Source organism: Lipophrys pholis, assembly GCF_963383615.2.
Source record: "Lipophrys pholis genome assembly, chromosome: 19".
Taxonomy (NCBI): Eukaryota; Metazoa; Chordata; class Actinopteri; order Blenniiformes; family Blenniidae; genus Lipophrys; species Lipophrys pholis.
Window position 1 is genome coordinate 15,666,274 of NC_137647.1, and position 23,432 is coordinate 15,689,705.

Genomic DNA, 23,432 nt, shown 5'->3' on the forward strand with positions numbered 1-23,432 from the left:
ATTGAGTGAATTTTATTTCATATAGCTGTTTTAATGTAAATTGAAAGACTTCTGCTGCAGCATAAAACACCTGAGTTGGTTCAATAGCTCAGCTTGATCCAGTAACATGCTTAAATATGCTTTGTATTCCTTCAAGTAATGAAATAATCACTGACACTTTTTTTTTTTTAGATACATGATTATAAACAAAAATGTTTACCTTTGAGGTAACATGGTGTTTTGGTCTCGTCAAAAATGTATAGAATTATACAGAATGAAAAGTCAGTTGCATGACAAAAGGCAGCACTGAAGAAATTACCATTTATGCATAAAAATATTTCAGAGTTGCAAAGCTTTATGACTTTCACTACAAGCTACATTAAACGACTTCCTAAGATGGGTATTACAGTGTGTAAACAGAAGATAAAGTAGTGTGTAAATGTGTGGGTGACATAATGTGGAAATGTGCCTTTTTTTGTAAGATTAGATTGCACTGATGTTTTCCCTTCCTTTTAGCTTTCAGGTCTTTCTGGTTCTCTCCCTCCCACATGCAAACCATAGCCACACAAACATTTCAGTCATACTTCCATCACTACAGAACACACAACATTGATTTGCATTCATTTCCTGAAGGCCTCTTTTACCTTGAAATCACCTTAAAGTTTTCTGAATTACACTGCTGTTTTTGTCCCCAAAAGTGCACAGATCCACACACTACAACACAGAAAAGCTGAGACTCACATTTTTTTTTTTAATGTTCTCACTCTCAGGGCCCCCAAGGACGCCCTGGTCTTAATGGTGCTGATGGGATCCCAGGCCCTCCAGGAACCTTGCTCATGCTACCAGTACGACATTTCAGCACATCATCAGTGTGGTGCAATGCCCTGACCACAAGGGGGAGCTATGTGATCTGACTTCATTTGCATTTAGGGAATCCTGCAATGGGAGGTAACTCCTCTGCTTCTTTTCCAACAGTTTCAGTATGGAGGCGATTCCCAGAAGGGACCAGTGGTCTCTCACCAAGAGGCCCAAGCACAGGCTATCCTGCAACAGGCTCAGGTATACTTCTCAGAAAACCACAAAAATGGTGACATCTTATTTATGTCACCATTACACCACAGGGATGTGTTGCATATGAATGCCTGCTCTACCTCATCGCATATGTTGGATGCCACATCATTGTGCCTTTAGATTCATTACCAGCTATAAGTTACTCACTCGTCACCATACTTTCTTTGCTAAAGTAGGATGGTCGTCTTTGTCCACTTGTGGGCTCCCCAACTGGTACACCTTCAACTTTAAAGCTATTATTAGGTTACTCCCACCATACCTCTGCTTATACCTCACTTTAAGATCAACTCCAACAAACAGCTTGCATCCTTTGGGTTTTCTATACAGCATGTCTCTATCCCCAGAACATAGATTGAGTTTAGGAAGAGGGCATTCATGTACTCTGCTCATCTTGCCTGTAACACTCCTCAAAAACCACTAAACTGATCACCATTATCAATTGTAAAACTTGTGTTACAGACTTTTTAATGGGCATTTGTGAAGTGTGTAGATGTTTTATTGAATAGTACCGTCATCATGTTTGTTTTAGTGGTCTTTTAGTACATGCTATGGTCTTGTTTTTCCTGCCCAGGTTCCCCTGCTACATCCTTCTCTGCTCCATCTCGCACTCCCCATCCTCTAATACTCCCCCATCTCTCTCCGGACTGTGTAACATAACCCACCCACAGGACTCTTGGACTTTGTCCGTTTCTTGGCCTATTTATGATTTCTTCTCTATGTGTGTCTTTCCATCATCCTTTATTATTAATGCTGCCATTTTGGCCCGGCCTTGCTCGTAAAAGAGGTCGTTTGATCTCAAGCAATTGCTCTAAAATAAAGATCAAATACCATCAGTAAAGCTTACATTAATCCATCACTATATCATTTCATGTTAAAAGTCCTAACGGTACCTTTCCCGATGCCCAAAACACCTCATAGTTGTATATTTTCTTTTAGCTGTCTCTTAAAGGTCCTCCAGGTCCACTTGGTCTTACCGGGCGCCCAGGGCCACTGGTAAGGCTTTCTTCTTTTCTTTGATCAAGTTTACAAAAGACCTTAGGGCTCCTCCAACCTCAGCTTCACATTGTATAAAACTCTGCTCTCTCATTTTAACTTCATTATTGATTGTGAATATTAGGCTCAAATCCTTTGTAAAATCCTAATTCACAAAAATCAAGAAAATAAGAACAAAAGTTCAAAAATTTGTAGTTTTTTTTTTTTCCTTTATGGTTTGAGCTTGTGTGTTTTATTTCTTCATCACATTATTGAGTAAAGAGTTTGTTTTTCTGTTGAATCATGCTACAACCATTTCAATTAGATTTTTACTTTTCAGGGTGTTCTCGGGCTCCCTGGTTTGAAAGGAGACGAAGGAGAGAGTGGCCCTCCTGTAAGAGCAAACTCACGTATTGCCTCCATCATAACAGTTTTTTTTTTTATCATATATCGATTTCCTTTTGTTCTTTCACCTTTCTTTTGACACCTTTTCCCATTTGTCTTGCTTTTCTAATTTTTCATGTAGGGACAACGCGGTTTGCCAGGCCCTCCTGGAATTAATGGGAAGCTGGGCAAGAGGGTGAGAAATCTTGAGTCATGCAGGTCTCCAAACCTTTATATCTGCAAGTTGTGTTAAAAGCATACTGTGCCTGATGTACTGTAAAGAGGAAGCTGTGTTAACAGAATTGCATATCTCATAGGGGCGCTCAGGAGTGGATGGAGGTCGTGGAGCTCCAGGGGAATCGGGCATCAAGGTAAACTCTTAGAGATCCTGGTGTACTACACTAGACTGATAATGATCTCTGCAAATAATAAATAGAAATGAATATTTCTATTCCTGTACAGTGATCATGTTTTTGCAAATGTGTTATTTCCACATGGCTATTTATAAGATTATACCATTGCTGCTGTTGTTTTTGTAGCTTCCTTGCCATCCTAAAATTTCGTTTGTTTCCTTGAGCACAATAATACCACACATGTTTAGGCGGCACTGTTTTATACAATAACAAACTATCTCCACTTGCAAGTGTAAGCCTTTAGGTATTAGGCAGCCCCCAGCCTATTATACATTTGTTATTGACAACGAGGCAACTCAATACGTAACAGCTGCAGGAAGAGCTTAGTAAATAAATCAGTCTCCCCTGATGCTGGGTCTGACAGAACAGCACAGTCTTTATCAGTCAAAGCAGCATTTTAGCAGACCTACAGCTAATCTGAGAGCTCCCTCTCCCCAGCCCACACTCACAGCAGATGGGAGGTTCTTGCCAGGGGAGACTTTCAGTACAATTCTGCTAATGTTTACACATAACCATGTGTTCCAGGGATTAATGCACTTGCCTCTCTTACTTATCAGGGTGACAGGGGTTTTGATGGCCTGCCGGGTCTCCCAGGAGACAAGGGACACAGAGTGAGTTTGTGACTTGACATTGCAACTGTAATTATCAGGTCATTCAGACTCAAACACTCAAACATATCATGCAAGAAAACTTTACACATCACATTGGAGATGTTTATTTGCATGCATTTATGATGATTTGTCTGACAGCTGTTTACCCCAAAATGCTTGATGTTGTTCTGCTGTAAATAGAATGTTTTGTTGTAGGGGGACAGAGGAAAACCGGGTCCTCCAGGACCATTTGGAGAGCAAGGAGAGAAGGTGAGTGCATAGTAGTAATCAAACCTAAGTTCAAAACATGACTGAAAATGACACAGAAAGAATAAGCCTACAGCTTTGTGCTTTGTTTCTTACAACGTGTCTATCATGCTGTGTTAAAAGGCAATCCCTGTCAGATCACTGTATGAACTCTGTAAAATATTTACATGGTAAAGTACCACAGAAATAATAAACAGCTGCAATGTTAACTTCTCTGTGTGCTAACTTAAGTTCATTCAAGGCACCAAGATTAGTAAAAAACATGAAAACTAGCAAGTGCACCCATGAAACAGAATTAGGAAGAATAGCGAAATGGGTTCTGTCAGAATACTGCCAATCCAAGCAGGTAAACAGGTGAAGTTTATGATGATGGCACATGAGTATCTGCCTAAAGATTGGACAGCTCTACCTGTCAGGAAGTGAATTGTTTTAATGAGATTTTGTTCCACAGGATATGTCTGCAGGGGTGAAAATGTTTTGAATGTTTCCAGACTTAAGACTGAATATTAGATCTATGTGTTGAATCTGTTTCCTACAAATTTGTTTTCAGGGAGGCGATGGACCTGTGGGGCCAAGAGGGTCACCAGGTGAACCTGTGAGTGTCTATATTTTAGAGTATATGATTTCTTCTCACCCTGCAGCAGCAGCAATAAAAATATTTGTTGTTGCTTGTTTCCCTATATGTACAATGATTTCCACAATCCATGAGGGGATTGCAGGTGATTACAGTACTCCTGAAGTAATCAGCCTCAATACATGAGGACAATAAAAAAAAAAGATGCTGCTCAATACAATCATACAATAACAAAACTGCACAGCATTTCACATCTCTACCTCTCTCTGCTCTTACACACACAGTCACACACTCGCACAAAATGAGGGCGGTCACACCTTATTAAGACAATGCTGCCACAGTGTTCACCCTAGCATTGAGAGAGAAAAGGTCACTGGGAAAAGGCTTGCATCTTGATTTGCATTGTAGTGTATTCAAATTCTGTCATAGAGACTCTGTCTGGAAAACACTTTTGAATCGCTTAGAGACAAAGACTAACAGCACCACTGAAGAAGCTGTCATTGTTCCTGTGTAAGTGCAGTGAGCACTGGTTAATTGGTTATGACTCACACTCCATCTTTCCCCCAGTAGGTGAGGTGAGGGCTCAGCAGGACTCTGTCCTTCCAAATAGATACGTAGTGCAGGAAGAAATAGAGTTGCCACAAGACATATTAGGAAAACAGAGTTAAACCCTGAAGACACAGGGAGGCAGAGGAGTGAGCTTTTCTGATGAGAGAGCAGGAGTGATGGGAGAAGTGAGGCTGCAAGAGACAAACGCGACAGAAATTTGGTTTGGTGCTGAATGAGATAAGAGAGATGGAGTAAGGAAAAAGGAAAAAAGCGAGCCGGAGAGGGAAGAGATAAAATCCTGGCCTGAATGATTATATTTCCATATCAATCACTTCCCAGGAGATCACAGATGTGGCTTTGGAACAGGTGGCTTGGCCAGCCTACAAAGAGGGAGGCTGACAAAAACAGCACACACACACACACACACACACACACACACACACACACACACACACACACACACACACACACACACACACACACACACACACACACACACACACACACACACACACACACACACACACACACACACACACACACACACACACACACACACAAATATAAAAGTCTCTCCGTGCTTTTCACTCTCTCGTGCTCCTTAGTGTTGATTTGTGATTTTGTATTCCAGGCTCATTCAGTCTCATCATGAATGCAGGTTGGCTGCTGACTATTTGCTATGTTTTCTCTCCAGGGTCCTCGAGGTCTAGTTGGGCCAAGGGGACCACCTGGCCCACCTGGCCCACCGGTAAGTCAACATGGCTTTGATTACAAGATCAGAGCCATTCAGTACCTTCAGCTCTATAAAAGATTTTCCAGTGCAAAGGCTCATCAATATGCTTCTACAGACAAACCCCACAAGTCCATTGAACAGCCTCTTGTTTTAGAAAACCATTTTAATAACTTGTGTGCATTTTTTGTCAGGGACTTCATGGCAATGATGGAGTACAAGGGGCTAAGGGCAACCTGGTCAGTGGTGTTATACTTATTATTGCATTTAATCGGAAAACACAAGTCGTTATGTCCTTTTGGTGCTCCTGACAAGCAGCCATGTGATATAAGTTTATGAGAGAAATCCTTTGGTAACAAACTGAGTGACTCACTGTGCTGCTTGTTCTCAGGGTCCATCTGGTGAGATAGGGCCTCCAGGTCAACAGGGAAATCCAGGAGTGCAGGTAACATCCTGATATAAAGAAACCGTCCCCAAGCCATGACAGTTAATGAACTCCTTGTACAATTTACAATTCAGACATGAAACTTTCATGCAAGACATGACATTCAGACACAGGAACAATTGCCTGTGTTTTGATAAATCTGCTTCAATTGAAGGTTTCGAACATTGACTGTACTTTTGTGCATTTACAATATTATTAAGCCATATAAAGTGAAAATAAAAACTTTGCTTCATGAGCCCCTGAAAGGGTCTTCATGAAGATACAAGGTTATTTGTTCATTAATTCATAGAAATGAAATACTACTTACTCTTGTAAGATAATGTAATTTAATGAACACTAAACTCTGCTTTACATCTGAGTAAAAAAAAAAATACATTGATAATGCATTCATGATGTGAAAATACACACGTGCATTAATAATGCTAAAACCAAACAAAACACTCTGAGGGTTTTTTTTTTTCTGCTCATCTTTTGACTGCTGATTGACACTTTGTTGTGGCCTAGGGCTTGCCTGGTCCTCAAGGTCCTATTGGATTGCCAGGAGAGAAGGTAGGTGGCATGTCTTTCACTGAATTTTAGAATTAAAGATGTGACCTTGCGAACCTTGTCATCACATACCCAGGAGATGCAGTCTGAACAGGACAGTATACCCCAGCCACTTCTGGCTCCCATTCAGACAAGACAGGGCTAGACAGGAAATCAATACTCAGGAAAGACACACAGGCATAACAGGCACTCAGGGCGGCCTCAGTTGGTGCACATCGGGAGGCCAGATTAAAGAAATAAAAAATGGACTCAGTCATAAATACAATATGTAGCGGTAAAGTGGGAAATGTGGTCTCTTAGGGATGACCTGAGGTGTGATGTATTTTAAGCTCAGCTCAACTATTCATACCTTTTCATATCCTACACAGGGTCCCCGGGGGAAATCAGGCATGCAGGGACTACCGGGCATTGATGGTCCACCTGTAAGTAAGCACAAATGCAAAACTGTATGCATTAGCACATACACATATAACTTGGGATTTCTGTGTCGATGCCTTCGCACGTCAGGCCAAGTGCTCAAATCGGCAACTGTCATCTGGTTTTCAGTATTTTATTCAGACAATATTGTCAGTCTCAATCTACATCCATAAAATAAATAGACTCAGACACATCAGTCTAATGTAAAATCTGAAGTACTGGAATTTAATCAATGCATTGATGTATAAACTTCGAAAAGTAAGCTTGTGCATACAGCACGGTACAGTAGTACATATATATACATAGATAGATAGATAGATAGATAGATAGATAGATAGATAGATAGATAGATAGATAGATAGATAGATAGATAGATAGATAGATAGATAGATAGATAGATAGATAGATAGATAGATAGATAGATAGATAGATAGATAGATAGATAGATACTTATATGTGTGTGTTTGCCTATAAACAACTCAAATCTAATGTATTCAAGATAATCAAATTTAAAAACGTTTTTTCCACCATGAGGAAAAAATACACAAATGCCAGTTCATTTCTAGATTGCATCCAAAGCTGCATGACATTTAGAAAAAAAATCATTTCTTATCCACAACAAATTATTTTAGACCATAGGTAAACACATAAGAATGAATCTCTGTAAAACATCGTCTATAGCACTTCCCTTTCACTGTGACTGGGAATTAATGCTATTTACTTTGGTTCCATTCTAAAATAAAAAGTGACTTTATTAATGTTATGTATGCAACAATTGGAGAAAATGCATGATCATTTGAATAATCTGTGTCATGTATGTCTGTATGTAAGTGCACTATTTATGTTTTTTTACTTTGCTGCAACACCAATTGCCCTACGGGGCCACAAATAAAACTGAATTGAAGTAATATATATGTTGGTTGTACTTCTTTTTTAGGGCCACCCAGGACGAGAGGGCCCCGCAGGAGAAAAAGGCATCCAAGTGGGTGACTCCATGTCTTAGCCTTGTCTAATATAAGCTATATAATTATATTAAAAATGGTGATTTCATGCCGTTTCCTTCAATCTATTTTAACTCTGCATTCACCCCCATTAAGGTTCATAATTATGGACATTGTGTTCCAACGTTGTCATCAGCGTTATTATACAAGAGTATTAGCCCATTAGAGTCAGCGGCATGCACTCATCAGAGTCAACTGCTTCATATGCCTTTTTTTTCTGATAATAAAGGACGGAACACAGTGACATTATGATGATCATTCATATGTGGTCCGAAACAATTGTTTTTGCTGGCTGCTTTAGTACAAGCAAAGTACAGCCACTGCTCCAGTTTACTACTTTTGTCTTTGTCATGTAGGGTTTACCAGGTGCTCAGGGGCCTATTGGGTACCCAGGGACACGTGGAGTGAAGGTGAGACATAAATGCATCGTGATCTCTGGTGTGATGTTCACTGATATATTTATTTCCTCTCACATTTCATTCCATGCTTATGTCAGCCTGTGACGGACAAGCTGTTATGACTGACAGGCAACAGGTGGACAGAGAGCACCTCGGCTCTCAAGGGGACTACTAACAACAGAGTGTGGAGCGTTTGACGGATAGGAGAAATGTCAGAGCCAGATTGAGCTGAGCTGCGTGCGTGGGAGTAGAGCAGTCCATCTTGCCTGAGAGTGCTTTCAAAAATGTGGAATAAATGGCATTCCACTTGGTGTTTGTTTTTGTTAGATCCACAGGTTTGGTATTTTATTTGGTAGTTTAGCTCATCATCCTTTATGGGAACAAGACCTTGCTGGTAATTATTAGCATGAAATGAATGTGAGGTCAATGACTGCTCAACAGTGAAGCCAAGTTACTTGAAACGAAAATCAATACATGTTTAAAGATGAGTTCAGTGTTTTAGAATGAGTTATTTCTGGGAACACTGGTGAGACACAGACTAAACACTGTCCAGGAAGTTGAGGGTAGGTTTGTTTGTTAAATTGAGTGTTTTTCCTTCTTTTTCACAGGGAGCGGATGGACTCAGAGGTCTAAAGGGGAGCAAAGGAGAGAAGGTTCGTCAAACTGTTATATTGTTGCTTGTTGTCAAACTGCGATATGTGACTGGAAGAACACGTTGCAAATTATATAGTGGTCTTTCGATTTAAAAGAGATCACTTGACTTCATCTCTTCTCAATGCTTTGAAGGGAGAAGACGGCTTTCCAGGATTCAAGGGTGACATGGGTCTCAAGGGGGATAGGGTGAGTGGTTGTGCCTTCTTAGTAGTAGCCTCAATATCCTCTCTGTAAGGTTCTTGTCTTTGGGAAGAGATAAAACAGCCCCTTCCTTTGTATCCTTGTTCTTGACTTTAGGGTGATAATGGAAGTCCTGGCTCTCGTGGAGAAGATGGGACAGAGGGGCTAAAGGGACAAGTAGGACCCTTGGGAGATGCAGGGCCTCTTGGGATCGCTGGCGAGAAGGTACAAAATTTACATTTCAGTTGAAAGAGGCTGCAAACACAAAAGCTTAATCATCCCTCTGTTGTGCTGCTAAATTTGCAGTATTAGCTTGTGTTGTTTTATTGTTTCTCAGGTTTAAAATATGATTAGATCTTCATTTTTAATGAGTGTTTGATTCCACTGGAATATTGAACATATGTGTTTTTATTCACTTGTATTTATCATATATGGTTTTTACTCGGGAAGAATTGTCAAAAGAAAAGTTTGCATGTTTGGCATTTCATTTTTGTTTCATGACTGCAAGCGTTAATTTTAAAAGATTTAACTACCTTAGCAGATATCCAATACACTGTGTGCCATAAAATGTTAAATAAACAATACGTTTTGGTTTTTTTTATTCGTCTTCCCCATTCCTGTGCCTTTCTCTCTGCAGGGTAAACTTGGTGTGCCAGGCTTGCCAGGATACCCAGGAAGACAGGGTCCTAAGGTGATTTTTACATTGACGGGCTATTATCGTCAGTTAATGTGTCCTCTGGTTCCTTTATCATCACTTTAAACAGCAAGATGTGTGTCTTTGGCTGCACAGTTTCCTGTCTAATTAAAAATAAAGGAAGATAAATTACACATAAAAAAGGCTATTTTATTTATAGTTCATTAATGACATCAATTCATTACATGTTGATGAATGGTGTGTTTAAGGCTGTGTTGGGCTTGTGGATTAGATTTGCTTTAATTTGATACAGTAGTTAATTATGAGTTAATGAGACATTGGAGGTGATGTGTGATGAATGGAGCGCTGATGCTGATTAACCTCTACTTGTATCTCCAGGGATCACTTGGCTTCCCCGGTGTGGCCGGGGTCTCAGGAGAGAAAGGACGAAGGGTGAGGACTGTGCCTGACATTTAAATCCACACCACATTCAGACTTCTTTGGAATATGCATGTTTGTGTCTCACGGGAAGTATCTTGAAGCAAATCGTTAGTAATTGCTGACCTTTACAACGTAGGGTCCAGCTGGTCAGCAGGGTCCTGGAGGTCAAAGAGGTTCTAATGTGAGTATTACTATAGCATCCATGCCTACGCGCTATACTGACTTTAATTAGATACCATCAATTTACCATAACTTGAGGGAGTGACTCACTCATACATGATTGCAATGTTTTCATAACACTACATATTTATCCTCCACCTCCAAATGAGTTATATATGTGCTCATCAGACTGTTGTTTGTTTACCAACAGGGAGCTCGGGGGGGAAGAGGAGCAAAGGGGCCCACTGGAAAGCCTGGAGAAAAGGTAAGCCTCACGACATTGGTAAAGACATATGCACCTGCAGTTATACATACATAAACACACATCTGGCCATCTCATAAAGTATGGATGAATGCTTCAGCCAAGTTAGAAACTGGTTGTTGCTATTCACTTCGAGATGACAGGCCATCTGGTGCAGCGAGAAGCTCCTGTCTGGCAGGGGATGCTTCAGTTTACACTCTCACCCTCAAATACCAACTTGGGAAAGCTAAAGCCTGTTGTCAGGCTGGAAATGTTTGAGAGGCTGATGTTTGACTGTGTTTTTATTTGTTGTTGTTTTTTTTTTCTTTTCCCACATGGCAGGGTTCTGCTGGACAAGATGGTCCCCCAGGATCCCCTGGAGAGCAGGTAATATTTCCACTGTTGCACGATGCATACACAAACCTAAATATAACCTCCCTAGAATCACTGGTGCATTTGGCCTACATGTGTTATTATTTTAAAGGGTCCCCCAGGGCCACAGGGAAGACATGGTGAACCAGGACCTAAAGGGCCTAATGTGAGTGGCCTTGACATTTTATATTATATATACACTTATTTTCACCTTTCCGGTTCACTTTTGGTCATTTGGAGTTTGTCACAATGATGTAGAGGAATGTATTATTTCAGGGTCCACCTGGAAAAGATGGGATACCAGGCCATCCAGGCCAGAGAGGAGAACCAGTGAGTCACCGCTAATCTAAAACAAGTTTCATATATTTTGTTTTTCCTAAATAAAGAAGATACTTAATGTTATTGTTAGAGTTCCACAGAACGCACACTTACTTTTCTGTGGTCTCCAGATAAGACGATCTTTGAGCGTAGCATATCTCACCTCCTAATCGAGGGTCACCAGACTCATTTGTCTTTTTCTTTAGGGTTTCCAAGGCAAAAATGGACCACCAGGCCCCCCTGGAGTTGTTGGACCACAGGTAAGAAAAAAAAAAAATAGTAATATTTTGATTTCTTTAGTATGTGGTTGTCGTATTTGAATAGTTGCTCACTGTGGTTGTTTCAGGGTAAAACTGGTGATACAGGGCCAACTGGAGATAGAGGCCATCCGGGTTCACCAGGACCACCAGGCGAGCACGGTTTACCAGGAACTGCCGGAAAGGAGGGGGCCAAAGTGAGTGCTTTTCATCATAATGTCAGGATCATTATCACCTGCTCGTACCACCTTATTACCGTTATATTAGATAAAGCCCAAGGACTCTCCCAGTTCTGCCTGAATATCTTATCTCCTGGGTCACATCCTATCCGTTAATTGGCTAATAAATAACAGAGGAAACCTCATAGTGTTGAGTGTATTATGGCTCATAAAAGATAAATGTTCTTTCGTGGTGTGACTTGCTGGTTGGTGTGATTTGTTACTGTGTAAGGGGCCCACTATCAGCTGGCTACTTGCTTTTTATCTGATCATGTTTGTGCTTCTGTGGTTTCTAGGGCGATCCAGGTCCACCTGGCACCTCAGGGAAGAGTGGCCCTGTCGGGCTCCAGGGCTTCAGAGGGATGAGAGGGTCTCCAGGAACAACGGTAAACTCCACACCATCACCATTTCTCACAGATTCTCTCTAACTGTAGAGCTTTGAAACAGATACAACTGTGAGAAGTCTGAATCAAAGTAATTTAAAACTATTGTACTTCCCAATTGGTGGTAAATGATGCAGTTGCTGCTTGATTATGGAGGCTGTTTGTTCTGGTGCTTCTCCAGGGTCCTGCAGGTTTGAAGGGAGGAGAAGGCCTACCTGGGGTTGCAGGATCTCTTGTAAGTCAGATTTTGTGAAATTGCTTTCCATCCCATTCTCCCATAGCATTCAGCCACGATGTAATATAGCATGCTAGGACATATGAACCGGGAGGCTGTTTCCATGGTAACCAATCATTGGGCCCACAGCATTAAATAAGAGAGTGAGTCATGTGATGCACTCACCTCATCTCTCTGTCTCCCTTTATTCCCAGGGTGCCACAGGAGAGAGGGGCCCCGCTGGGCCGGCTGGTGCTATTGGACAGCCTGGACGACCTGGCGGTGTGGGTCCTGCTGGGCCGATGGGAGAGAAAGGCGAGCCAGTAAGATTTGGAACATTGTTAATTTTGTTTCTTGGGCAACATTGTCCATCGACACATAAGGCACCGTCAACTCCCACCACTGGGTGATAAACATGTGCTCCTGCTTTGGAATGTGTCATTATGAGACAGAAAGCAGGAGAGAGGTAAACAAAATACAACAAAACATGGCTGTGATCAAGCCTGTTTTCCTCGAAATGAGTTTCCTTCCTGGTACGATACATTAATCAATGTGTCTTGCTGCTATATCAGAATCATACGTGTCCTAGAACTTGCTAGATGTGTGCTGTTTTTCCATCTGTTCCCCAGGGAGAGAAGGGGCCCCCGGGGCCAGCTGGGCGTGATGGGGAGCTGGGACCTGCAGGACTTCCAGGAGCTGCAGGACCTCCTGGACCTCCAGGGGAGGATGGAGATAAGGTACAGTAGCGGCGAGAATGTACTGCAGCATTACTGTAGGTTTCTTGCTGACGTTTGGACTCATTTGTGCGCGCGTGTGTGTGTGTGTGTGTGTGTGTGTGTGTGTGTGTGTGTGTGTGTGTGTGTGTGTGTGTGTGTTATCACCACAGGGAGAAACAGGAGGACCTGGACAGAAGGGCAGCAAAGGAGACAAAGGAGAAGCTGTGAGTATAATTTCTATGTGAACAGTTGCAACACGACATCATTACTTTGCATCACCAGGAGGTAGAGGACAAACTGTTTTATAATTGGTTTGAGGTAATTCATTGTAATAATGTGTTGTCTGGACAGTGCATCCTCTTGTGGAATGAACAGATGGCTTTAATCATGTACTTTCCTCAGTGAATGTGTACTTAACTGTGTTGTTGTTTCTTCAGGGACCCCCAGGACCTGTTGGAATGCAAGGACCTGTGGGCCAACCCGGACCTTCTGTATGGCCACCACAGATCACATGATAATACATCATCGATGTCATCGATTTGTTTGTGCATAGTTAGCTGTTTGTAATCTTTTTGTGTTTGTTTCAGGGTGTTGATGGTGAGCCGGGTCCCCGTGGGCAGCAGGGCATGAACGGGGCCAAAGGAGATGAAGGACAGAGAGGCTTTATGGGGGCATCTGGTCCGGCTGGACTACAGGTAAAAAAAACTAAACCCAAAAAACACTTTCAGGAATCACTGTGACTCTGTTTGTTCTTCGATTTGACATTTACATTTTAGCATTTTCTTTTCCATTTCATTCTTGTCACTATATCTGCATTTGGCATTTAGGGAATGCCAGGACCTTCGGGGGAAAAGGGAGACAGTGGACATGTGGGCTCCATGGTGAGTAGAGCTCAGCCATCTACCAAAGACTACTGTCATCTGAAGTCCATTACTGTGGGTCACTGCTCATTTCAAGTATGCTCTCCACTTTACCGACACGTTGTATTATGATGACTTCTTTTTTAGCAGTGCTTCACACTTGACTTGAAGGTTTCTGAAATTTTTGCAGTGTAATGAAAAACATTTGATCACAAAACAACTCATTAAATCTTAATGCTCTTCAAACAACTCATTTTGGGAAAAACAATTAATTCTTCGCCTGAAAGATCTTGAGGATGCTTCTGTTTACCATAGCTACATTTCCATTTATGTTACAAACACGTGTCGCACATGAGAGGATTGAATTGGTCGCTACTTTTACTACTCTCATTTTTTTTTTTTTTTGTGAAGTTTCATTGGAATGACATCAAAACGGGAAGTTCTGTGTGAAGCCTCCAATTATCATCGCAGAAGTTATGCTTTATATTCCCTATGGACCCTAAAGTAAGATATCATAATGTGAAAAACACAAGCAGGACCAGCATTTACAAATGTTTACCTATGTTTGTGAGTAGACATAAAACGTTCCAAAATAACTTATTCAGTTGTTACTGACAGTGATAAGAGAATGGATGAAAAAGGCAGAACAGTGTCCTAAAATAACAGATGCGTACTGCTATAAATGTACAGTAATCAAAACAGGTACAATTTATGAAACAATTAATGTGCAAGAGAAAGTTGTTCCAAACACCCTTGCTGACCTGGTGTTTGTATCATTAAGTTTTACTGTACCTGCGCTCTATGATCTGCGGTTTCCAGGTTCACAGACAACAAACTTGAGCTTATTAAACTTTAATTAGTCGCACACATTAAGTTCATTAGCACCAGCTGTGCTGATTCTGCTGCTGTGTGTCAAAGTTGTGAGCCAACACTTTCCTCTGCTGATAATCATTAACACTTACTGCCCCCAAACTGCAGGAAGCATTTTCAGAGGAGCAGAGTTTGCTGAAGTTAGTGACTAGTTTTAATATTGTTTTGAAGCCAGTTGTCTAAAGAAGTAATATCATAATCAAGAAATATGGCTCTTTAGCTATCATTTGCATGTGTTAGAATTCCACACTGAACCCTAAAATTAAGCTAAAATGAAAAAAACAAGCTAAATCCAGAAATTGAGCAGTGCCTGCAGCATCTAATGAGTTGAGAATTGAGTTTTCTGATGCAACAACCTTGACAGCACTGAACTGGCATGCAGTTGCACCTTTAATAAAATGAAGCAAACCAAAGCTACTGTGGTATTTTTCTAAACAATTATCAGAATTGACTTTTTGATCGGTCGTAAAAATTAAGGCAGAAAAGTAACCATTATTGTTAATTATGCTCCTGCTTTTTTTTTTTTTCATAGTTACAATAAATTTCTGTATTCTCTATTTCTGTAGTTTTGGAGAACAACTGAATGGTTATTCAACAGTATCAGAATAGCTTTTCAATGTCTGTTAATGCTTTCCCTTTAATGTGCAAATATGTGCATTTTGGTAGTATCTAATGAGAATATATTCAGTGGGAAATTGTGACAAGAAAGAAAGTGGTTCCAAATTTTAAACTTTGAATATTCTCAAGGCACTTCTCAAGGTCTGATGGATCCTGTGATAAGTCTCAGATTTATAAAACACAAAAAAGAGACAAGCACCCGAGAAAGAAGAGGTGGTCATGTAGAAAAAAAAAAAGAGGGGCAAAATAGAATAAAACAGAAAAAGAAACAAAGTGACAGAAAGGAGGCAGTAGAGCAATGGAGTGGAAAGAAGAGGCGGGACAGTCATTGTGAGCAGGAAGACGGTGTGACAGCTGCTAATCAGATTAGCCTCAGCCTTGGCTGTCTAATGAGCATCCTCCTTTGTGACAGTCATCTCACAACGCTGTCAGCCATGAACACACGCTCAACCAGATTCTCTATAGCCCCTCTTCACCACAGCCAGATTAGGGAGGGAATGCATTAAAACGGAACCAAAACAAGAGAGAGAGAAGAGATGCAGAGGACTCAGTGGGAAAGTTTCATTCGTGTGTGAGTGTTGCGGATCACAGAATTCCTCCCACTAATGCAGAAGTATCTCTACATCGAAAAAAATATCTGTTCCTCTCGTCCCGCATGGTCTCTCTCTCTTTCTCTCTCTCTCTCTCTCGCTCGGCCGATTGTCTGTCTTTCTGTTTCAGTGTCTTTACAACATACGGGTCCCTCCAAGACTTGGGAGTGATTCAGAGCACAGCTCAGCATCTACTCAACTGAAACTATAGCAGAGCACAGTTAGGATTAATTGCTTGGTGCTCGCTTGAGCTACACAGAAAAGTCAAATCACATGCTGTCACTGGCTGAGAGAATATGGTCTTGCACATCACAGCCAAGAGGTTTCTTATTAATAAGAGGGAATAAGACAGAGAGAGTGGGTGGGGGAAATGAGAAAGAGTCAGAGCCAGTGTCATATTGAGGGTAATGACCTGTCCGGATGTCTTCATCATGCCACCATGATAATAATCAGAGCTACTGGGGCCAATGCATAAGCAATCCGCCATAGCTGACATGCACCTGATGTAGGACACGTCAGTGAACTCCCTGCCTACATTCAAACTGTGTGTGTGTCTAACTAATCAACTAATTTCTCTTTGCACAGGGTCCTCCAGGACAGCATGGCCCTCGAGGTCCTCAGGGGCCTATTGGTGGAGAGGTAAAGAGAAGCATTTGATTCATATATATTTTTAATCACTCTATATTTTGAATTAGTCATGACTGCATTACATGTTGTATAAAAACATTAACATGTACAGGCCCTCTGGAGTGTGTAAAAGCTGAAATAATAATTTGCTTCTCCATGGGTGTAAATATGCTTTGCTTCAAACATTATTCTCCAAAAAATTATCCAATGGAACAAAAAGTGATGAAATCACTTGATGCAATAAGTGCACAAGCACAGTCAATTAAATCTGGCAAAGTTAATCAGTATAATCAGCAGTACCAAATATAATAATTTGGCCTCTCCTAATGAATAATGTGCATATATTTTCATAATCTCCGTCTATCGCATGTTTGTCTGATACCCTTGCATTGCCGGATAATTTGATGATGTTTAAACAAGTTCATCTGTTGTTAATAATCATGCTCTTTTTGAAAATGACAATTCACATATTAGGAAAAACTCTTCTGTGCTATTTTGGTAGCTGAACATACCAGATGGATAGCAGGGAGAGGTCTTTGTGAATCAAAAAGAAACATCCGAGTGAACACAGTTTTGGGGATTAAAGGCGCTGACAGTGTTTTTCAAATATGAATACAATAGCTTATACCTTACATGTAACAAAAGCTTTGTGTTTCTCAGCCCCTCATCTCTACATGCAGTCTTTTTTCAATACTCCCTCCCAGAGACCCTCTGCTGCTTTTGAAATTTGAATTATTAAATAGTAATAGGATATAATCCCAGGGAGAGAGTTATATTTACAGCTCTATGAATCATTAAGAAGTATTAGACTATTATCCCTGAGAGGCAGTTATATTTACCTCTCGTAATGGCCGTCCCTCCGCAGCCTCTCATAACGGTCAATTATTCAGCAGAGAGCTGCGGAAAGCTGTGTGACATGCAAGCGCTTCATCACGGGAAGCCTGGCAATACGGCAGTGCCGAGATAGTGTGATCCATAAATGGATTGGTGCAGGAATAGAGAAGAGTGAAATAGGGGAAAGATAGCATGTGAAGAAAGCAGCAGACGGCGGGAGCTCAGTAGTCGTGTGCCGCTCTCATGTTTGTGCACTCTGCCGACGGTACGCATTGATGGGTTTCATCTCAAGAGTGCAATACATTGACATGCATGTACTTTAAGACACATGTCAATGCACACGGACAAACAAACAAACTGATGGAGAGGAAAAAAGAATCCACTTTACTGCCAACGAACAAAACCGACACAGCAGAAGGGACTGTGCTTCACTAGCCTTGCGATCCCTCTGCAGTCGGTTTCTGTGACAGACAAACCAAAAATACTGCAGCAAACTGCAGATTTAGATTTTTCAAAAATCAAATGAATATTTCAAACTCGCCCTTGTTTTATGATGTTGGAGTTCAAGCTGTTCTTTCTCCTCCACCTCAGGGCGCACCTGGACCGCCGGGTGGGGTTGGTCAGCCTGGACTTGTTGGAGAGAAGGTCGGCGTTTCCCATTAGCTTCCATTAACTGCGTACACTGCCTGTGCCACTGCACATATAAATACAAACTATAGTGTGTGGGGTATGTTTGTTTTGTTTTGGGTTTTTTTATCGTGGAAATCTTCCTTCCGCATCAGGGTGAAGACGGAGAAGCAGGAAACCCGGGGACAGCTGGAGAGCTCGGCACAGCTGTGAGTCGTATTGTGTATTCACCTCATTAATGCACAGTATTTAATTGCTTACTGTCTTTGACCTTTTAATGATTCTCGACTGATTTGTGGGTGTCTCAGGGTGCCAAAGGCGATCTGGGGGAAAAGGGTGATTCTGGCCTTCCGGGTGCAGCAGGGCCTCCTGGGCCCCGAGGAACTCCAGGAGAGGATGGATCCAAAGGCACCCTTGTGAGTCTCTGTGGATCACTGACATTTTCTCATTCTGCTTTTCAGGTCAGGCCGCCTGTTAATGTCATGATGGTTTTTAACTTGCTGTTTTTGCCATCAGGGTCCTATCGGATTTCCTGGAGATTCGGGCCCCGCTGGAGAGCCTGGTGTCAGTGTGAGTACCTTTGGTTTATGTTAATTTGTTTTGTTTGTCACGACTGTATCTTGTGGTATTTAACCGACATGTTTCTTCATTCAGGGTGTAGATGGTGGACCGGGACCTAAAGGTGACAGTGGAGAACTTGGCAAAGCAGTAAGAAGCATTTATTTATTTTTTATTTATATATATTTATCACTATCAATGTCTTTCTTTTTTGTGATCCAATCACCACCAATATTATTGTAAAATACAGTCACCGTTATGTTGTTTCTATATTATTGTTACTGTTACTGTGTTTTTTATGTTTATTATTATTGTTCTCGAATGTAATCTAATGTTATATTAACATTATGTTCAGTAATCTCTCCTCACTGCTTTTATAAGTAGATGAACATTCATTTTTTATTCAACTTCTGTTTCTGTCAGGGACCTCCAGGTGCCTCTGGAGAGCCCGGTCCTCCAGGACCTCCTGGACGGAGGGTGAGTTATATATTGTAGATTTTTGTCTGCAAGTAATCTTATGCTGTTTTAGTGTACATGATTCTTTGTTGTTAGCAAATCATGGAGTTTTCTCGACAACTGTCTGTTATTTCTACCAGGGTCATGTCGGTGCCGTGGGGAAAGAAGGGAAGCAAGGTGCGAAGGGAACCAAGGTGAGGGTTAAAACATTGAGTTTAATGCCCTTCAACAATGCACTTTGATCCAGTTTGTTCAAAATATCCTGCTATCTGTATCCGTCCTTTTGACGTACAGGGGACGACAGGAACTCAAGGCTCAGTGGGGAAGACCGGTCCGACAGGAGCCCAAGGCCAACCAGGCAGGTCTGGCCCAGAAGGGTTTCGAGGAATTCCAGGTCCTGCGGTCAGTATGCTGAGAATCTTGAATACCAATTCTTTTTTTTCTTTTTTTTATTAAAAATGTACATGCTAACTACAATCGACTGTGGTCATAACCTCAGGGTGAACATGGGCTAAATGGACCACTGGGACAGACTGGACCCTCCGGACCAATAGTAAGCAGCGTACATGTAGCAGACAAGGCTATGTGCCAAATACAAGTGATATTTTCTGTAGAAAGCAATTTTCAACACAAGAAATGCATATTTTATATGATTTTCTTAATAGGGTCCACCAGGACTTCCAGGATTAAAAGGAGACTCTGGAAGCAAGGGAGATAAAGTGAGTGTTTAGTCCTTGATGTGCCATTCTGAACGTACAGGAAAATACTGATGATCCACGTCTCTCGCTGCAGGGTCACGGTGGGTTGCTTGGTCTTATTGGCCTCCCAGGAGAATCGGGTGAAAAGGGAGACAGAGGCCTGCCAGGAATGCAGGGTACACAAGGACCTAAAGGAGATGAGGTACACATGGCTGTAACGCGATGAGCCTGATAGACATCTACACAAAGAAAGTTCAGTCCAATGACAAGATATGGATGACTGTGCTGATTTCCTAGGGTCTGACCGGTCCACGTGGCCCGCCCGGCGCTCCAGGATCAACTGGACTCATGGTAAGTCACAAAGCTCACACAACAAGGTGCTTTACTTTCTCCAAACAGAACAATTATCTTTTCAGCTCCTGCTTGATGAGTCATTTGACTTGGAGTGCAATCAGTTGTTCAATCAGAATATGCAGATGTATGAGTAAACAATTGTAATTTAGCTCTTTTTTTAAACATGTTTTAATCGTTCATCTCTAGCCATAAACGTGCTCCATGAAACACACCTCTGCTAATATAGAATACAAAAATGAGCAGCAGTAATTATCAACAACAGGAATAGTTGCAGACTTGCTCCTGCTGCAAAACTGTTGCCCGGTTTAATATCCCACCATCTGCTATCCCGCTTGAATCAACTCGGAGTCGTGTGGAGTCTGGGTCAATCCCGGCTGACTGCTGGTGAAGGCAGGGTACACCCGGTCAATCACCGGGGCAAACACAGAGAGAGACCGTCACAAACACTTAGTTACATCTACGAGCAGCTTTATGGTCAGCAACAAAGCTGAAATGCATGGTTTTGAATTGTTGGAGCACACTGGAGTTCCCAGAGGGAAAGCCCATGCACAGGGAGAGCATTAAAAAGCTCAAAGTGGGGATATTCTTGCTGTGAGACGAGAGCACAAACTACCACACCACCATGTGGCCTTTATTTGATATCAGTTAATTATTTTCTTAACTGTTTGCTTGTATGTTTTGCCTCCACTATAGGGTGCAGGAGGTGAGAAAGGATCCAGGGGTGAAATGGTGAGTCGATTAATATGTATTTCTTATCTTTGCGTTCACACCTCTGCGTAAGAAACCAGCTGCTGAAAACATATGCTGGGAAGGAAAGATTGAGTGCATTTGTTAGCCTCAGTGTACCATGCTTCATAAGCACAATACTCCACTGTGTTTAACGCATGTCTTTGGAACTAAAAGCCTGCCGTACATCCACGCTTGCCTTGTGTGTAATTTCTCCATTGGGCCCTTTTAATAGGATTTGGTTCTGGTGTGTGTGATGTTATGAAAACCACTATAGAGTGTCTTGAGAGCCAAGGCTTTGAGCACAGAGTGCTGATGCACACAGATGGATAATCCTATAAAGCGGCAGCCATAGCTGTCTGGACGAAGTCAGGATTTGGCCAAAGGGTGTGAGAGAGGCTCCAGGTGAGACATGATTGACACATGGTTGTGTTCTCTGCTCTACTCCAGGGTGCCTCCGGTCCAAGAGGAGACCGTGGCCCTGCTGGCCCCCCAGGACCCCCGGTGAGTACTTACAAAAATGATTCACTTCCTGACCTTCTTTTTGTGCCAGCTTTATCCTCTTACTTTCTTTTTTGACCTCTTGTTCACATGTCTGTGCTCCCTTCAGGGACTCCCGGCAGCAATGGTTGAACCCCTGCCTATTAGGGAGGGCAAGCGAAAAAGACGAAGGCACTCAGATCGGGCAGGAGAAACAGCTCAATCAAGGGAGACGGCTGTAGACTTGGAAATGGAGGAGCTCCTTCAAGGAGATCAGCCTCTGGAGGATGCAGAAGGAATGGAAGAAGTCTTTGCAACCCTCTCCTCAATGAAAAATGAAGTGGAGCTCATGAGGAGGCCTCTTGGAACTTTTGAGAGCCCTGCCCGAACTTGCAAAGAGCTCATGATGGTTCAACCGAAGTATAAAGATGGTGAGCAAAAACCTTGGTACATATTTTGTGTACCACCAAGTAGTAGGGGTTCCAAGATTTCGTGACCTTCCAAAGCAAATGTTGAGAATGCTAAAAAAACTACAACAATAAAGAAACACCTGAGCAGAGTCCATGAGGAAAAGCCTTTTCACTGGAGTCAGCCTATATGCTTCACTGCAACATCATTAACATTTCAGGGCTCTGACTGATTGGCGAAAACAAATGGGCTGGCAAAATGTCAGATTATAAGACATGTAAGTTTTATTCCCATTTATTCATTTTTTTTTCTCATTTCTTTTTAAGATCAAAAATTAAACATTATGATAAAAAAGAAGGCTTAATGGACAAAACTCCGACACAATCCTCCCAAACTGACTAAGGGGTTGCACCAGCATACATGCTTTGCCTCATTTATCCTTTTCACAAATTCTTTTTATTGGCTACCTCAAAGTAGCACGTACAGCTTTCAGTTTTGTGAACTCTAGTCTGTTACTACAGTTGGCACTATTGGGCAAACCTGTGGTGCCTCTTAATTATGTGTGAAACAATTAAGTAAAAATTGTGTTTTACTTGTTATTTTAGTTCATTGGTCTGTGTATTCCTGGGATTTCTAGGAGAGTACTGGATAGATCCGAACCAAGGCTGTAACCGAGACTCCATCAAGGTCTTCTGTAACTTCACAGCTGACGGAGAGACTTGTCTCTACCCTGACTCAAGAGCCGAGATGGTGAGCCTGCAAACTCTTGTTGTCATGTTTTAGAAAGCTGACCATGTCACTTTATATTGCAGCACAACTCACTCTTTGTTATTCTTGACCCTGAAATTTGACTCATCCTCCTCCGTCGACTACATCTCTCCCCTCATGTGTGCTTTAGGTGAAATTAGCAGCATGGAGCAAAGAAAAACCAGGAAGCTGGTTCAGTCAGTACAGAAAAGGCAAGCAGGTGAGAGAAATACAAATGAATCAAGGCACAACTTCTCTGATTAATCTCAGCCTGCTCTAAATGCCAGGCAATCTTTTTTTTGGGTAAATTGCTCATCACAGCTGAGAGTGTCTGACTAATATCCATGCATGAGATAGGGATGGGGGCGTCCCTCATGAGTGTTTGCATGAAGACATGTATGTGCGTCCCTCTATGTGCAAGAGACTGCAGATACCAGTCACTGTTTATTCAAAGGTCTGTTCAGTGTATAATCTGATAATTCAAGGCATTGTGTGCAGTGAGACAGCTGATTTCATATTGCAGTTGATGTGAGCAGACAGAATGAGTCACTGGCAGCTGTGACTGTCGATCATTCGTGTCCTTTCATGTGCACCTGATCCGAGGTCTCATAACCCTCTGAGATAATCACAGAGCTGCCATCATGGTGGTTCACTGGCTGTCTCACACCAGGTCCTTGGCGCAACTTGAGTTTTGCCCTAATTCTTGTTATCAAATTATATTCATCGTGGAGTTTTTTTCTTTCTTTTTCACACAAAATCAGAATAAGCTGGAAAGATTATAATGATGGTAATATATTTTTCATTTGAATCATTTTATGACATATACTGCATAGGGACAGTTGAGATTTAAGTATAA

At 41.7% G+C, this 23,432-nt stretch overlaps 1 protein-coding gene across 2 annotated transcripts in view; it reads left to right on the plus strand.

Annotated features, from left to right (window-relative positions):
• Window positions 1-23,432, plus strand: part of col5a3a (collagen, type V, alpha 3a) — a 46,357-nt gene that overhangs the window by 20,076 nt on the left and 2,849 nt on the right. For both annotated transcript variants that reach the window (XM_080487272.1, XM_080487273.1), the window contains 54 exons: window positions 750-824; window positions 955-1,038; window positions 1,987-2,043; window positions 2,363-2,416; window positions 2,549-2,602; window positions 2,724-2,777; window positions 3,377-3,430; window positions 3,626-3,679; window positions 4,227-4,271; window positions 5,494-5,547; window positions 5,724-5,768; window positions 5,921-5,974; window positions 6,479-6,523; window positions 6,889-6,942; window positions 7,875-7,919; window positions 8,295-8,348; window positions 8,945-8,989; window positions 9,123-9,176; window positions 9,288-9,395; window positions 9,808-9,861; window positions 10,204-10,257; window positions 10,382-10,426; window positions 10,616-10,669; window positions 10,988-11,032; window positions 11,130-11,183; window positions 11,294-11,347; window positions 11,542-11,595; window positions 11,682-11,789; window positions 12,107-12,196; window positions 12,375-12,428; window positions 12,623-12,730; window positions 13,037-13,144; window positions 13,294-13,347; window positions 13,561-13,614; window positions 13,711-13,818; window positions 13,951-14,004; window positions 16,647-16,700; window positions 18,114-18,167; window positions 18,305-18,358; window positions 18,458-18,565; window positions 18,666-18,719; window positions 18,804-18,857; window positions 19,131-19,184; window positions 19,304-19,357; window positions 19,458-19,565; window positions 19,663-19,716; window positions 19,829-19,882; window positions 19,956-20,063; window positions 20,159-20,212; window positions 20,909-20,944; window positions 21,392-21,445; window positions 21,552-21,852; window positions 22,467-22,579; window positions 22,728-22,796. In XM_080487272.1, the coding sequence (XP_080343398.1) occupies window positions 750-824; window positions 955-1,038; window positions 1,987-2,043; window positions 2,363-2,416; window positions 2,549-2,602; window positions 2,724-2,777; window positions 3,377-3,430; window positions 3,626-3,679; window positions 4,227-4,271; window positions 5,494-5,547; window positions 5,724-5,768; window positions 5,921-5,974; window positions 6,479-6,523; window positions 6,889-6,942; window positions 7,875-7,919; window positions 8,295-8,348; window positions 8,945-8,989; window positions 9,123-9,176; window positions 9,288-9,395; window positions 9,808-9,861; window positions 10,204-10,257; window positions 10,382-10,426; window positions 10,616-10,669; window positions 10,988-11,032; window positions 11,130-11,183; window positions 11,294-11,347; window positions 11,542-11,595; window positions 11,682-11,789; window positions 12,107-12,196; window positions 12,375-12,428; window positions 12,623-12,730; window positions 13,037-13,144; window positions 13,294-13,347; window positions 13,561-13,614; window positions 13,711-13,818; window positions 13,951-14,004; window positions 16,647-16,700; window positions 18,114-18,167; window positions 18,305-18,358; window positions 18,458-18,565; window positions 18,666-18,719; window positions 18,804-18,857; window positions 19,131-19,184; window positions 19,304-19,357; window positions 19,458-19,565; window positions 19,663-19,716; window positions 19,829-19,882; window positions 19,956-20,063; window positions 20,159-20,212; window positions 20,909-20,944; window positions 21,392-21,445; window positions 21,552-21,852; window positions 22,467-22,579; window positions 22,728-22,796 (3,678 nt within the window). The remainder of the gene's footprint in view (window positions 1-749; window positions 825-954; window positions 1,039-1,986; window positions 2,044-2,362; window positions 2,417-2,548; window positions 2,603-2,723; window positions 2,778-3,376; window positions 3,431-3,625; window positions 3,680-4,226; window positions 4,272-5,493; window positions 5,548-5,723; window positions 5,769-5,920; window positions 5,975-6,478; window positions 6,524-6,888; window positions 6,943-7,874; window positions 7,920-8,294; window positions 8,349-8,944; window positions 8,990-9,122; window positions 9,177-9,287; window positions 9,396-9,807; window positions 9,862-10,203; window positions 10,258-10,381; window positions 10,427-10,615; window positions 10,670-10,987; window positions 11,033-11,129; window positions 11,184-11,293; window positions 11,348-11,541; window positions 11,596-11,681; window positions 11,790-12,106; window positions 12,197-12,374; window positions 12,429-12,622; window positions 12,731-13,036; window positions 13,145-13,293; window positions 13,348-13,560; window positions 13,615-13,710; window positions 13,819-13,950; window positions 14,005-16,646; window positions 16,701-18,113; window positions 18,168-18,304; window positions 18,359-18,457; window positions 18,566-18,665; window positions 18,720-18,803; window positions 18,858-19,130; window positions 19,185-19,303; window positions 19,358-19,457; window positions 19,566-19,662; window positions 19,717-19,828; window positions 19,883-19,955; window positions 20,064-20,158; window positions 20,213-20,908; window positions 20,945-21,391; window positions 21,446-21,551; window positions 21,853-22,466; window positions 22,580-22,727; window positions 22,797-23,432) is intronic.